At 44.6% G+C, this 14,216-nt stretch overlaps 1 protein-coding gene across 1 annotated transcript in view; it reads left to right on the forward strand.

Moving 5' to 3' along the window:
* Positions 1–266: 266 nt before the first annotated feature.
* LOC144769762 (E3 ubiquitin-protein ligase TRIM17-like) overlaps positions 267–14,216 on the forward strand; it is a 287,916-nt gene continuing 273,966 nt past the window's right edge. The window contains exon 1 of the mRNA XM_078653941.1: positions 267–808. Within this exon, the coding sequence (XP_078510067.1) occupies positions 422–808 (387 nt within the window). The 5' untranslated portion in view covers positions 267–421. The remainder of the gene's footprint in view (positions 809–14,216) is intronic.

Raw genomic sequence — 14,216 nt, forward strand, 5'->3', positions numbered from 1 at the left:
GGGTGTGAGGGCCTGAGCTAACGGCAGGGGGACCCTGCGTGACGTGGACACATCCTGCAGTGGGAGGGGGGTGGTCAGTGGTGTAAGAGTTTGTGATATGTGGGTGAGCTCGCGTTTAAATTGTGAAATAACTGATTTGCGTTTGGTGCAGAGACGGGTCCTTGTTTCCATCCCAGAATGCCTCTCTCTGCACTCCTCACACACAAGGCGCGACTGAATGTGTCTGAAGCCGCTGCCAATAGAGATGGCTGCTCTGAACTCGGTTGTCTTGGAGAAGCTTTCTAGAAATCTAGTCAAACTGGTCCGCTGTGAGCAGGCAAGTGCCGGTGGTATCCAGGGATCGGACGCAAACAAACATCCTCGGATCGTGAATGTAAGGCCTCCCTCTGCAGAGCTGCTTCAGGTGACTCCAGAGCTCGTCATGGCCGCCCCTCTCTCAGACCTCCAGAGTGAGGTCTCCTGCCCCGTGTGCTTTGAATACTTCACAGATCCGGTGACCATCGAGTGTGGACACAGCTACTGCCGGGGATGTATCACTCTGTCCTGGGGCCGTGCAGGGGGGACTCGTACCTGCCCCCAGTGCAGGACAGAGTGTACGAGGACAGACCTCCCCAGGAACGTGCAGCTCTCTAACCTGGCGGAGATCACCCAGAGGATGACGTCAGTGGAGCTGTGTGAGCGCCACCGCGAGCCCCTCAAACTCTTCTGTGAGGAGGACCAGGCAGCGGTGTGCACCATCTGCGACAGATCTCGCGAGCACAGGGGCCACGCGGTGACCCCCATCGAAGAGGCCGCCGAGCAGTACCAGGTATGAAGCCGCAGTGTCTGCATGATGCCAATTCAATTCAATTCATTTATTTGTTTGATTAATTAAAATCTTACAAAAAGATTCGAAAAATGTGATTAAAAACATATATGATTGATACCATATCTTAAATATGCTAACTTATACTTAAATGCAATACACAATATATTTTAAAATACAGTAAATAAGGATTTCAAATTATACTTCTCTAGTTTTTTTTCAACTCTCCATACAATTTTTACAAATGCAGAATTCATAGATATATCACCAGAGCTTAGACATACTATCAAAGCTTGCCTACATGTCCTTACTCCACAATCGTTAAATAGTCTCTTAAGTATAATGTTCCTTTCGTTTTCTTATTTTCTAATTCAGGGCAAAGACACAGTAAATGTATAATATTCTCTTGTCCGGATTTGCATAGCCTACATTGGGTACCCTCTTCTGATTTCTTCCATGGAGGTAAATGACATTATCCCAGCAGTAAGCCAAATTGTGCTTTAATAAAGATAGGTTTGTTTAATAACAACCATGATGTTTCTAAATATTTTTGGACCTTTTTTTCATAAATCCATTTATTATTGGCGATACATGTTTTCTTTTTACAAATATATCTTTATCTTTTATCAGCGATAGATGATTAGTTAATTTGTTGATTGTTTTTTAAAAACTTTCCTGGGTAATTGTAGTTTCCCAGATACGCATTACGCCAAATTCTTCTATCGCTGCATTTAAATAAATCAAGGCCTGCAGTTTCCTATTATCATTTACTTCATGCCATAGTAGCTGGGACATTTGATTTTCTCAATCATTTCTTATTCTGTTCCACACTTTAAGGGCTTGACCTTTCCTCACATAGAACTGGTTGTTTAACCCAAATTCCAGCCTCACTTGCGCTTGTGAAGCATTACTAGGCAAACAAAAGAGGATTTTATAAGTTCTTGCAACCGCATTAATAATGATTGCAGCATGTTTCCCATTTAGTGCCTCACTACCGTATGTCAGAGTAGGTAGTAATTTTGCAGAAATCACCTTTAAGAAGGGGCGATAAGACAAGTCACTTATTGATTTCTGTAGGATCCTAAATGCTGCTACTAAAGCATTTGCTTTTCTATAAATATCATTTTTTTGCGGGAGGAAGTTTCCATTGTCTTTAAATATAACACCAAGATATTTGTAAGATTCAACTTGCTCTAATTGGGTTTCTTCCAATGACCATTTGTATTTATGTTTAAGTCTTATATTTTTTGTAATTACCATTACTTTGGTCTTTGCTTCATTTATTACCATATAATTTTCTTTTGCATATGTTGATATTCGATCGATTAACCGTTGCAACTAGGGTGAGCAACCGTCCATAAATTTCACGGACTGCCCATTATTTGGGCCTCTTGTCCATTGTCCGTCAGGAAGTCTTTCACAGACGCCTTTTGTCCGTAATTCTGGGCGTTGGTGCAAGCTGTCCCCCCTGCATGCAGCCTGAGAGTTCTCTAACTCTCGCTGCAGGGGGGCAGCTCGACCTGCTGTGAACTGAAAGGCCTGCAGCAGCCCCTCTCGGCACAGATTGCTATCAGCCATTATCATTCTGTTGTCTGCCTAATTATCAAACACAGAATGATAATGGGACCCTCTGTACAGATACAGCATTTGCTGGGCTTCATCCTGCCAGAGGTCTTCATACAGTGAGGCGTGTCCCCCTGGGGGTCCGTGACTGCATTCCCAGGGGGGTACAAATGCCTTAGCAAAGAAGTGTAAATGAAGACGGCCTGGAAGTGTGGCCTTCTTTATTAGCACAATTCCAGGCGGTTTTCATTGAAGTGTAAAATATACAAATCGTGCTATGGGGGCTGGGGTCATTTGGAGGGGTGGCAGGGTCAAAGAGGTGGCTGAGAAGAACAAACTCTTCTTTAAGGACTTTATTTAACCCTTTAAGTGCTGCCGTCGGCCAACGGTCGTCACAGGCACTACCTCCCCAGTGCTGCGTGCGACCGTTGGACGTCCATTCAGCACTGGATAATGGACAGCGCAGCACTGGGGAGGTATATTTACGAAGCTCCTAAGGTGTTAATATGCAGTTACGAATGCAAAAAAGCAACACACACACAATGAAATAAAAAAATGAATTCAGGTTTAAACATCGTGTTATTCCGGCAAATCCTCGAAGCACAAAAGCAGCCCCACCTGCCCATTGTCATTCTGTATGCTGGTTGATTGTCACATACAGAATGACAGAATGACAATGGTCCAGTCTAGGCTGTTAAAGCATGTGGTGGGCCTCCCCCAGGCTCTGTCTAGGGCAGGGCATTCTGTCAGACAGAAGAAATGTGCAAAAACGCCAATGTTGCTACATGAGAATCCAGCTCAACAAAAGGAGCTGGTGAAAGAAGTGAAAAAGAAGGGGCTAGAGTTCTTTCACAGTCTCGTCATTTTAGAACTGATGCATTTTCAATATTATATTCAAGGAAGCCAGATTGCTACTTTTTTATTTTATGCAAACTAATAACCATTGACAAAGCTCTGGCTTGTTGCTGGTGTAACATTACTTGTTGTTATATCTGGATAAAATGACAATAGAGGCAAAATACCAGTCAGGCAGCACACTACATTAAGCACAGATGTTTAGCTTTCGTGTTTTAAGCCACACCTTTAATTACATCGAACACCCCCTCTGGAGAAACCCCCCGTTATTTTCATCCCACTTAAAGCCCTGGAAACAGCACCATCTCACAGTCACCTGAGGGCCTGGCACTGTGCATCATGCATGACCCATGAATTTCATGTTTTCAGATTTCCTATGTGCAGGGGCATAGGGAACCCTACCCCCACACATTGCTTTAGGAACTACAGCATGGGTTAAATTCTTGATGGGCCTCTTCTGTCTGCAATTCTGCATGTGGTATATAAATAAATAATACCGGGACTATTTTTGACTATATTAACAATAACAGATAGCTCAATAAATAAAAGGCAGGATCCGATGTGTCCGAGTCAAAAGGATTTATTCAGGCAAAAGGGAAGGGACTGGAACGGGACAGCCTGAAATAAAACAGGAAGGAAGGAAGGCAGCTGCACCATTCCATCGACAGTGCAGTATATATATAGTAAGACATTTCAAATACATTACATACAGTAGGCGTAACTTATGACAAACGTAAGATAAGAACACATGGGTGGAAGAAGAAGGCGTGTACAGGGCGTGCACTGTGACATGTGATGTGAACGTCACAGAAGTGTCATGAATGGGGCGGAAACATGGGGGGGCTACTCGAGCAGCTGGGACCTTTAACCCTAGTGGTGCGCGCAAACGGGCAATGACGTGTTACCAGGGAGAACTGGGGGCTATGACTTATGCGCTAGAAGAGGAGACTAAAGTCTGCGGTGTCAGGACGACATGTACCTATAGCATATCTGGTATCTGGTGTTTGGAGTACATGTTGATAGAATCTAAAAGTTATCAGGGCAAAGGCTACTTGACACTAAGACTGGTGCATGCATCTATTCTACATGTATTGCGTGAGCTAGGAATATTCTATGAATATTAATACAGTATTTCTCTTGTATGGAGACAGAAAGACTAGACCATAGCTGAAACTGTTGATGCAGTTCAGTAGCTTAGGAATGCAAAGGAGGAAAGCTGGACTGATAACTAGAAGCATAACATACTCTTGGCAGACACGCAGGCAGAGCCAGGCCGGGCCGGGCACCGCGCGGCAGGAAGTAAGTGAAGGGTCAGGGATGCAGGTGGGGGCTGCATCGCTCCTCGAAGAGGGTTCAGGAGACTGGAGCTTGAATCTGGTGTCCGGGCCCTTTTGAGGCCTAGAAACGGGGACAATGCGGTGAATTAACGTGCACACTGTAAAACGTGGCAACATAGGCCTAATACTCGTTGCTTTCACGAGAACTGGAAACTGGCATACTAACGTTGGACACAACTATAATTGCGTCTTTAATCGATCATAGGGGGATACATGCATATCGATCATGCACATATAACATAGAATGGGGAACACGTAGGCACATACAACATGGCAAAATTTACTTTTCCACATTCCCTCCTTGTGCCCTACGTTTCCATCAGGAAACATCAATATTCATGATACCATCTATCTGTTCATATAGCATCATTTGCTCGTCTCGAATTGTCTTGGAACGGGATTTAGGACTAGGAATACAAGAGGTAGCACACATGCCGCAAATCGCAGGGCCACATTGTAAACAGAGGCAGCAACTGAATATGATCATTACTGCTATACCTAGGAATGACAATACTTTCCATCCCCAGGCAGATATGATACTCCAGAGCCAACCGGACCATGTCCAGGTGCCTGGATTCTGGTGTAACTGATGGGCAATTTTATGAAGTCTGGTTATAGCTGAATAAACAGACGGCGCGTTATTAGGAATGAAAATGCAGCAACTAGATCCGATGACTCTACATGCTCCTCCTCTATCGGCCAGTATGACGTCAAGGACGAGACGATTTTGGAGCACAACAAAACGCATAGCAGATTGCTCTTCGGTTAAGTTACCTAGGGCGGAAGTAGTCTCATTCACTACTGCTTCAAGGGTTCTGGTTAACCTACGTATTAACTTACTATTCTGGACAGGACCTATAAAGAAAAAGAAACCTTTATTGAAGTCTTGATATTGTTCTAGAGCAGTTTCAGTTTGATCGACAATTGGGGACTCAGTCTCCCTTCTATGTCTAACGTGTACTAGATGTGTGTTTCTGTGGTAATCAGATGGGGCTAGGAAAACTGGTGGCAGTAGGAAGGCAATGTAACATGTTCCATCCCAATCAAGGGGCAGACGAACATATGCGGTCTGACCACAAACAAAATAAGAATGACGTGAGGCTTTGAAAATAGATTTCCCACTGTCACTATACTCGACCATAGTAGTACAATCACTATGTCCTACATGTGCGGAACCATTCCTTCTGACACATAATTCGCCTTTGACTGGTAGAACTGAAATAGCAGGCATATCTGGAGTAGTATCGGACTGGACATTCAAAACCATGAAATTCGAGGAATAATTACCTAAATCATATACTTCATTTTCTAGATCTAACCCTGTTCTATGGGAAAGACCTTGCTTGTCTGGGAAACATGTTCGATTCAAAAGGGACATATCAGTTGAGGATGACGTTAACGTGGACCATGCTCCACACGAACCATTATGTGAAAACGGATAAGGAAAGAGTGGCAGAACTCCCTTCGGTGTCTGAAAAGGGGGGAGTCGACCACACACCCAACAATTAGTGGCATTGCTGGTCTGGTGTGAATAATGCAGCATTCGGATAAAAGTATTATTACGCATAGCAAGACGATAGGATAACTCGTGAGGAGGCAGATCACTAAATGTGTGCTCTACTGTAACATTAGAAAACATATGTACATGTGAAATAGGAAAACATAAATGTAACGCATAACTTATGCATGTAACCATAAGACTCAGGAACAATAAAAATAATAGAATGATAATACATCTCTTAGAGTTTTGACTAACTCTCTCACTGTGTGGGTCTGTCTCATACATGTCAGGAACCTGTCTAACCGTTTCACCCGAGAGGGACTTAGACAATTAAACTGGCTGACTTACTAGACCGCAACTTTGCTTTATACTCCTGCTGCGGAGTTTTCTCTAACAGGGGAATTTTAGATTCATTTTCGGGGCAGTCCTTGAGAACGGGGCAGTCCTTGAGAAAAGTTTTAGGTTTAAGTCCATGGAATTTCTTGACGTGGCTCACGTGTAGCCACCCTTTTCGGTTTTCCACCTTCACCGCGATCCGGGTGGTGAGAAGGACGAGACGGGGTTGCTTCCAACGGGGCTCCAGCGAACTTGAACGATCAAAATTGCGGACCAGCACGAGATCCCCTGGAACGATCTCGTGTGGTTTCACGTCGGTGTTGTCTGGAAATGCAGCGGCAACCTGTGAACGACAAGATTGTAGTGCAGACATCAAGGAGGCAAGGTAATCTGTCAGCATATTACTGTCAATATCGGTAATAGTACGGGGTCTAGGAGTACCCCACATGTTAGGGGGGCGACCAAACACTATCTCATAGGGAGATAGACCTGAACGGGAGTGAGCGACCATTCTCATATAAAAAAGGGCAACTGGCAGTGCTACTATCCAATCTACACCTTTCTCTGCACATACTTTGGCGATGCGGATTTTTAGGGTCTGGTTATGTCTCTCTACGAGACCGGCTGCTTCGGGATGGCGTACACAATGGAACTTCCACTGGTACCCTAACAGAAGGGATACTTGTTTCATGAGCTCGGATGAGAATGGCTGACCGTTATCTGAATACACGACCCTAGGTAATCCATAGCGGGGAAAATACTTACGGACCAACTGCCTGGCAGTGGTCGCGGCTGTGTAATCTGGAACTGGATATGCCTCTGTCCATCTGGACAAAGCGCATACAACTACGAGGACATACTTGAAACCTCGACATCGCTCCATCTGAATATAATCCATCTGGAGGACTTCAAAAGGGTGGTCAGGAGGATGGAATCCACCTTGTTCCACCGGGACACTTTTACCTGGATTGAACTGACAACATATCATACAGGTACGGACTTTCTGCTTGGCTGCTGCTCGTAAATGCTTGTTGAACCAAAGGTTCTGGATACTGTCTAACATGGCTTTTTCTCCTAAATGTGCTGGACTATGTGCGGTGTTAATAATGACTTGAACCATAGAGTCGGGGAGAAACCATGTGGCTTTTCCCTTCGTTAACCATCCCTGATCTGTCTGGACCCCTCCTTGTTCGGACCATTTCTTGATTTCATCGGGAGTAGCATGTAACTGTATATCTATGACATCTTGTGTAGGGTCCTTAACTGTCATACAAGTAGTCTGATCTGGAGTGAGTGTCTGTGTCGTGTTAACTGGAATGTCTGGAGTCTGAGCTGTGAGCTTGGCTGTTCGATCTGCTAGATCGTTACCCTGGGAAATGATATCAGTGACTTTCGTATGTGCCTTGCACTTCATGATAGCGATAGCTGTCGGTAAATGTATTGCATCTAACAGAGCTTGAATGAGGGGGCCATGCTGAATCTTAGTTCCATGAGAAGTCATAAAACCTCGTTCCTGCCAGAGCACTCCAAAGTCGTGTACGACTCCGAATGCGTAACGTGAATCTGTGTATATGTTTACTTTCAGGTTCTTGGCACGTATGCAGGCTTGGGTCAGAGCGACAAGCTCTGCTGCTTGAGCAGACAGAGTGTCAATACGATGTGTTTCTATAACTTCGGTTTCAGTAGTCACTGCATACGCTGCTACTAGTTCTCCTGTACTTGTTCTCATACATGAACCATCCACATAAAGTGTCAGGTCGGGATCAGGTAATGCAATGTCTGTCAAGTCTTGTCTAGGCTTTGTCATGGTGTTGACAACTTCCACACAGTCATGTGTGGCAGGATTTGAGGTAACTGACGGTAACAGTGTAGCTGGATTTAAAATGTTGCAGCGTCTGATTTCTATGTGTGGCTGAAACAGTGTCAGTTCATAACCTGTTAAACGTGCAATTGTCAAATGCTGAGTCTGTGTTCGGTTTAAAAGAACTTCCACAGAGTGTGGAACTTGTACTGTCAGGGAGTGTCCTAACACTATGGAATCACTTTGTCTGATAGCTAGAGCTGTGGCTGCAACTGACTTGAGGCACACAGGCAGCGCCTGGGCCACTGGATCTAATGTGCTAGAAAAATAAGCACAGGGCTTGTATTGTCCTGCTTGATCTTGTGTAAGAACAGATAATGCAGTACCATCACGTTCTGTGACAAAAAGTGTAAAAGGCTTACTGTAGTTCGGTGTTGCTAGAACAGGTGCATTACATAAAGCTTTCTTTAACTCATTAAAAACAAGTGTATGTTCCTGGGTCCAAGGGAGGACAGTCGATACGGCTGCCTCCTGTGTCGTTAACTGTATCAGTGGCTTGGCTAGAAATGCATACTGAGGAATCCATTGTCTGCAGTAAGAAGTGAGGCCGATAAAAGCTCGTACCTCCTTCTGTGTCTTGGGCTGTGGAAGACGTGCTATTAACTGGATACGGTCAGGTGTCAAATGCCTACCCCTCTTGGACAGTAAGTGTCCTAAGTAGACCACTTGCTGGACACAGAATCGCAATTTGGAAGGGGACACCTTGTGCCCCATCTCGGCCAGAAAATACAGAACTGTAAGTGATGCACGCTCGCAGTCACGTTCAGAACGGGCTGTGATCAGTAGATCATCGACATACTGGAGCAGGGCAGTGTCAGTTGGCATGTGAATATTGTCTAGTTGTCTCTTAAGTGCTTGACTGTAAATGCTAGGACTTTCTGTGAAACCTTGAGGTGCTCGTGTGAATTTATAGCTTCTTCCATTTAAACAGAATCCGAAAAGGAACTGGCTGTCTGGATGAATGGGGACACTGAAAAACGCGTTCTTGAGATCGATAACTGTAAAGAACGTGACTTCAGAATCAATGGCTGTCAATAGGGAAGAAATATCTGGGACTACTGGGTACTGAGGTATGATACATTTATTAAGTTCTCGGAGGTCAATCACTAATCGATAAACTGGAGGTGCATTTGGATCAGTACGTTTCAGGACTGGAATGATAGGAGAATTACATACATTGGAGTCAGTTTCTACAACCACTCCTTGAGCAATGAGCTCGTCAATAATTTTGGATAAGGCTGCTACAGCCTCAGGTGGCAATCTGTACTGTCTGATTCGTGGTAAAACAACACCTTGTTTCAGGGTCACACGATGGGGTGTGATATGCATACAACCTACATCAGTTGGCCCTTGCGCCCATAAATGCTGTGGTACATTCAATAATCTTGGATCAAAATCACGTAATACATAATGACCTTTAAAGTCACGTAAAAACAGACGGACCCCTTCTGGGGAGCAGCATATGACTGCTCCTAGTTCTTTCAGTGTCTTAATGCCTAACAAATTTTCTGGACAAGATTTCGTGAGTAACAAGTCTGTAGTTCGGGACAATGGACCAACTTCTAAAGTAACTGGTTTCGATATTTCATTAACAATGGGCTTTCCTGAAAATCCAAGGGAAACATTTCTAGAGCCTGAGAGCGGAGCCCCTGGAACCTCGTCATGACTGATGGTAGTCCTACTTGCCCCTGTATCAATCAGAAACTTTCTGTCTTTCCCTAATACTTGACTGTGTACATAGGGACCCTCTTGATCTACAGGAATCTCGATGAGAGGCAAGCCTACCTCCCTCTCTAGGCTGTTTCATGAATACGGCTGATAATCTGGATACTCTGACTGTGCGTACTGGTACATCTGCTGTGTAACATGCTGTGTTGCAGCGATAGGCTGCGGTGCTGTAACTGTCTGTTGTGCATTCTGTGGTGGCTGAGAAGTCTGTGAAACTTGTTCTTGTCTAGGCGGACGTGGTCTCTCTTTGGTCTTACCAGTAGCTATATTGTGTTTCAGAACTGCACATTCGTTTATAAAATGACCTGGCTGTTTACAGTAATTGCAGGTCCCTTTAACGGGAGCTGCAGGATGACTGGCTTGATTCGGACCCCTCTTCTGACTGTCTTGTGGAACAGACTGGGCAACTAGTACTTTCATTTTCGTGTCTTTCATACGTCTCCTTTCGTGTTCCTGCTCTTCCCTGATTCTGTTCTGGTGGTACTGGAGCATCTGGAGCATCTGTGGCGGAGAATTAGCTTGCCAGGTACTTTCGACTTTCAGGACTCTATTTTTAACTTGTGGACTTGAATTCTCGACTAGTTTGGTAACAAAAAGATGAGGGTACGACTCACTACTTGTTTTCAGACCACTATTAATAATAAAACATTTCTCAAATCTAGAATAGAAATCACTAGTATCTTCGTCTTGTTTCTGTTTACAGGCTGAGATGGCATCCCAATCTTCCTTTTTCGTGGCTAGTAATCTTGGCAAAACTTGTATCAATAACTCGGGCAATTCTTTAGCTTTATCCCCAAGACCGGTACCTGGTACTCGTATATTATCTTCAGTTTCTAGAGCTGTCCAATCTATCTTTTTCTCTCCCACCTCCCATTCTTTTTCCTTGAGTTTTTCATATATGCCCGCAGGCAACAGGACCTTTAGCATTTTAATGATATCAGGATACGTGTATTCTCCCATACGGAGCATGTCTTTTAATTCACGGTGGAACCCTGCTGGATCTTTGTCGTGACAGGGAATTAACTTTTTCATCTCTAAGAGTTCCATTTTTGTAATAGGGGTGTAAACAAATACTCGTTCTAGACCACCACCCTCTTTCTTGACTGGATGTACTTCTCGTAACGGATTCTGTCTATCTATGTAGAATGATTTACTTTCTGGGGGTGAGACGTGAACAAAATGTGGATTCAGAAACATTCGGTATTTGTGGCGCTGTTCTAGAATGACACTAATTAAATCCGTACCTAGACCTTTCCATCTGTATTGGAGTAACTCGTTCAATATATCATGTAGCGGACCTGGATCAGAATGCTGATCCTCATACAGTATAATGAGGTGCTGGATCATATACATACCCACCAGTCGTTGCTCGGCTGGGGGCAGTTTCAGAAACATTTGTGCCACTATTTCGTCTGGAAAAGTGGTAGAATCAGTAGTCCATCGGACTGCTGATCGGGCTAGTTCTTGTTCATGCATTGTACTGAGCTCGCTATAACCTATTCGTAATTTCAGAATGCGATCGGTAGCTTGGAATACTTGCTCAAGAGAACCCTGTTCTGGTGCTGGAGGAGGAAAAGCTTTCTTGTAATCTAGGCATGGATGTCGGTCGGAAAGTCTAGTTCTACCTACATACGCTATTCTGTCGGGATTCTCGTTGTCTACCTCTTCAGTAGAAGAGTCATCTTCTTTCTCGGTTGCTTGTTTTGCTTCTCGTTTCTCGTGTATAGTTATGATTTCCCTACGAATTTTCTTGTACATACTCTCTATACAATTTTGTGTCTTGTGTTTTCCCTCGGCTATATTGTCACTCCACCTAGTCAGGACTTTCATTTCTTCTGGATCTTTTTCTGGATAATCTTGCTCTCTTATTAAACAGTTAATCAAAAACTTTAAAATCATGAGCTGAGTCTCGACTTTTCTTTGAACCATGGCTTCGTGAATACTTCCTGGATTCACTCCTGTACGGATAAAACGATATATTCTGTCTAGATGTTCTCCCATATCGGGCAGGGTTTCCAAAAAGCCGGCAACCCGTCTTAAACGTAATGAATATATGACCATGTGATCATCGCCTGGAACTGGATCATAACGACATTCAGTAAGGGCTCGCTTGATATCTACGTATGTAGTCACTTTTGGCGTACGCTGCAACGCTAGTTCATGTAGCGTCAGACGTTTCGGTTGAGGCGGGGTACGAGGAGAACCTCCCCCCGCGGCTCCTAAACTAGAATCGTCGGTGTATACTGTACGTGCTGGTAGAGTGACTGATAAAGCGGGTACATGTACTGTGTGCTGGGCCAGGGGTGCTGTAACAGGTACTGTAACATTGACTGGACCCGCGGGACCAGCGGTTGGAGGATTAGGAATTACATTATTGACGGGAGCAGGCGGGATAGGATTTGCATATTCTGGGACTGTATCGTCCAAATAGGACGAGAGAAAAATATCAGCTGCGGTCGGTTTGTGACGTAGCTTAATCGGGACCAATGGTGGCGGGAAATTACAGGGTACTTCCGGGGTTGCTTTTGGCAAGCCCTCGGCAAGAAGAGGATACATACCCTTAATAAGGGCATTTCTCTGTCTGTCTGACTGTTCGGCTCTAACTCGTTCACCTTCTTCGATTAATTCCCTTTCTTGGGCTTTTTCTGCGGACTCCCTACTTAATTCCGTTTTTCTGAATTCTTTTTCGGTTCTTTTATGAGATTCTTTGCGCCATAACTCGATGGCATCTTTCTGGGACTGTCTGGCTTTCTTTTTCCATAATGCTTCTTCTACTCGCATGATGCACTCGGCATCCCATGTACCTGATACGGGCCATCTATATTTCTCTTCTAGTTCCTTGGTATAGTCCGCCCATAAGTCTAGATATATTATGGCATCTAAGCCATGCTTGTGATACATAAAATGTCCTGGACTGTCCCTAGGAGGGACAGGAACTGCTTCTTCGAGTAACCCTTTTTTGGTCTTTAACTGACGTAATTTCGAGAACAAAGGCATTTCCGGAAACACAATACACAATAATCACAGTAATAAAATAGCGAACAAAACACTCATACCACGACATAAAAATACATGAATAACAATTCGAACAGAATACTACCTGATACACTGAAAACAGAACACATGAATTTCTCGAGAACGAAACTTACTAGAATTACTGGATGCACTGCTAAAACAGTACAGAACATACCGGTCCCATAAAGAGACACGTCAGGACCCGTATCCACCTAGGTGAATACTTCGGACTGGATCTGTGTACCCAAACCCATCGGACCAGGACCAAACTAATGACCCTGTCTAGATACTTCCCCTGTGACGGTACTCACCGGGAAGCAGAAACTGGAAGGCCTCGGACTGGACTGGACTGCTACGACGTCGGACTACGAACTTCGGAAACTTCGGTTACAGGTGGGCCTCCGGATACTTCGGACCTTGCTCTCTCGGCTTGGGCTCTGGTCGGGACGAACCGCATTCCACACCGCTTCGTCTGGATGTCGGACCGCAGTTTCCGTCTCCTCCGTGGGCCTGAGGGAGACTTGAAGCAGAAATATCTGCCGGTGCGCGGTAGAGTTCCGTCACGGCTGCAGAGGGTCAGGGGACCTGCGTGGCATCGCCAGCGCATGAGGAAGGGGCTCGTCCCTGTTCGGGCGCCATTATGTGGTATATAAATAAATAATACCGGGACTATTTTTGACTATATTAACAATAACAGATAGCTCATTAAATAAGAGGTAGGATCCGATGTGTCCGAGTCAAAAGGATTTATTCAGGCAAAAGGGAAGGGACTGGAACGGGACAGCCTGAAATAAAACAGGAAGGAAGGAAGGCAGCTGCACCATTCCATCGACAGTGCAGTATATATATAGTAAGACATTTCAAATACATTACATACAGTAGGCGTAACTTATGACAAACGTAAGATAAGAACACATGGGTGGAAGAAGAAGGCGTGTACAGGGCGTGCACTGTGACATGTGATGTGAACGTCACAGAAGTGTCATGAATGGGGCGGAAACATGGGGGGGGCTACTCGAGCAGCTGGGACCTTTAACCTAGTGGTGCGCGCAAACGGGCAATGACGTGTTACCAGGGAGAACTGGGGGCTATGACTTCTGCGCTAGAAGAGGAGACTAAAGTCTGCGGTGTCAGGACGACATGTACCTATAGCATATCTGGTATCTGGTGTTTGGAGTACATGTTGATAGAATCTAAAAGTTATCAGGGCAAAGG

Source organism: Lissotriton helveticus, chromosome 7, assembly GCF_964261635.1.
Source record: "Lissotriton helveticus chromosome 7, aLisHel1.1, whole genome shotgun sequence".
In the NCBI taxonomy this organism is placed as follows: domain Eukaryota; kingdom Metazoa; phylum Chordata; class Amphibia; order Caudata; family Salamandridae; genus Lissotriton; species Lissotriton helveticus.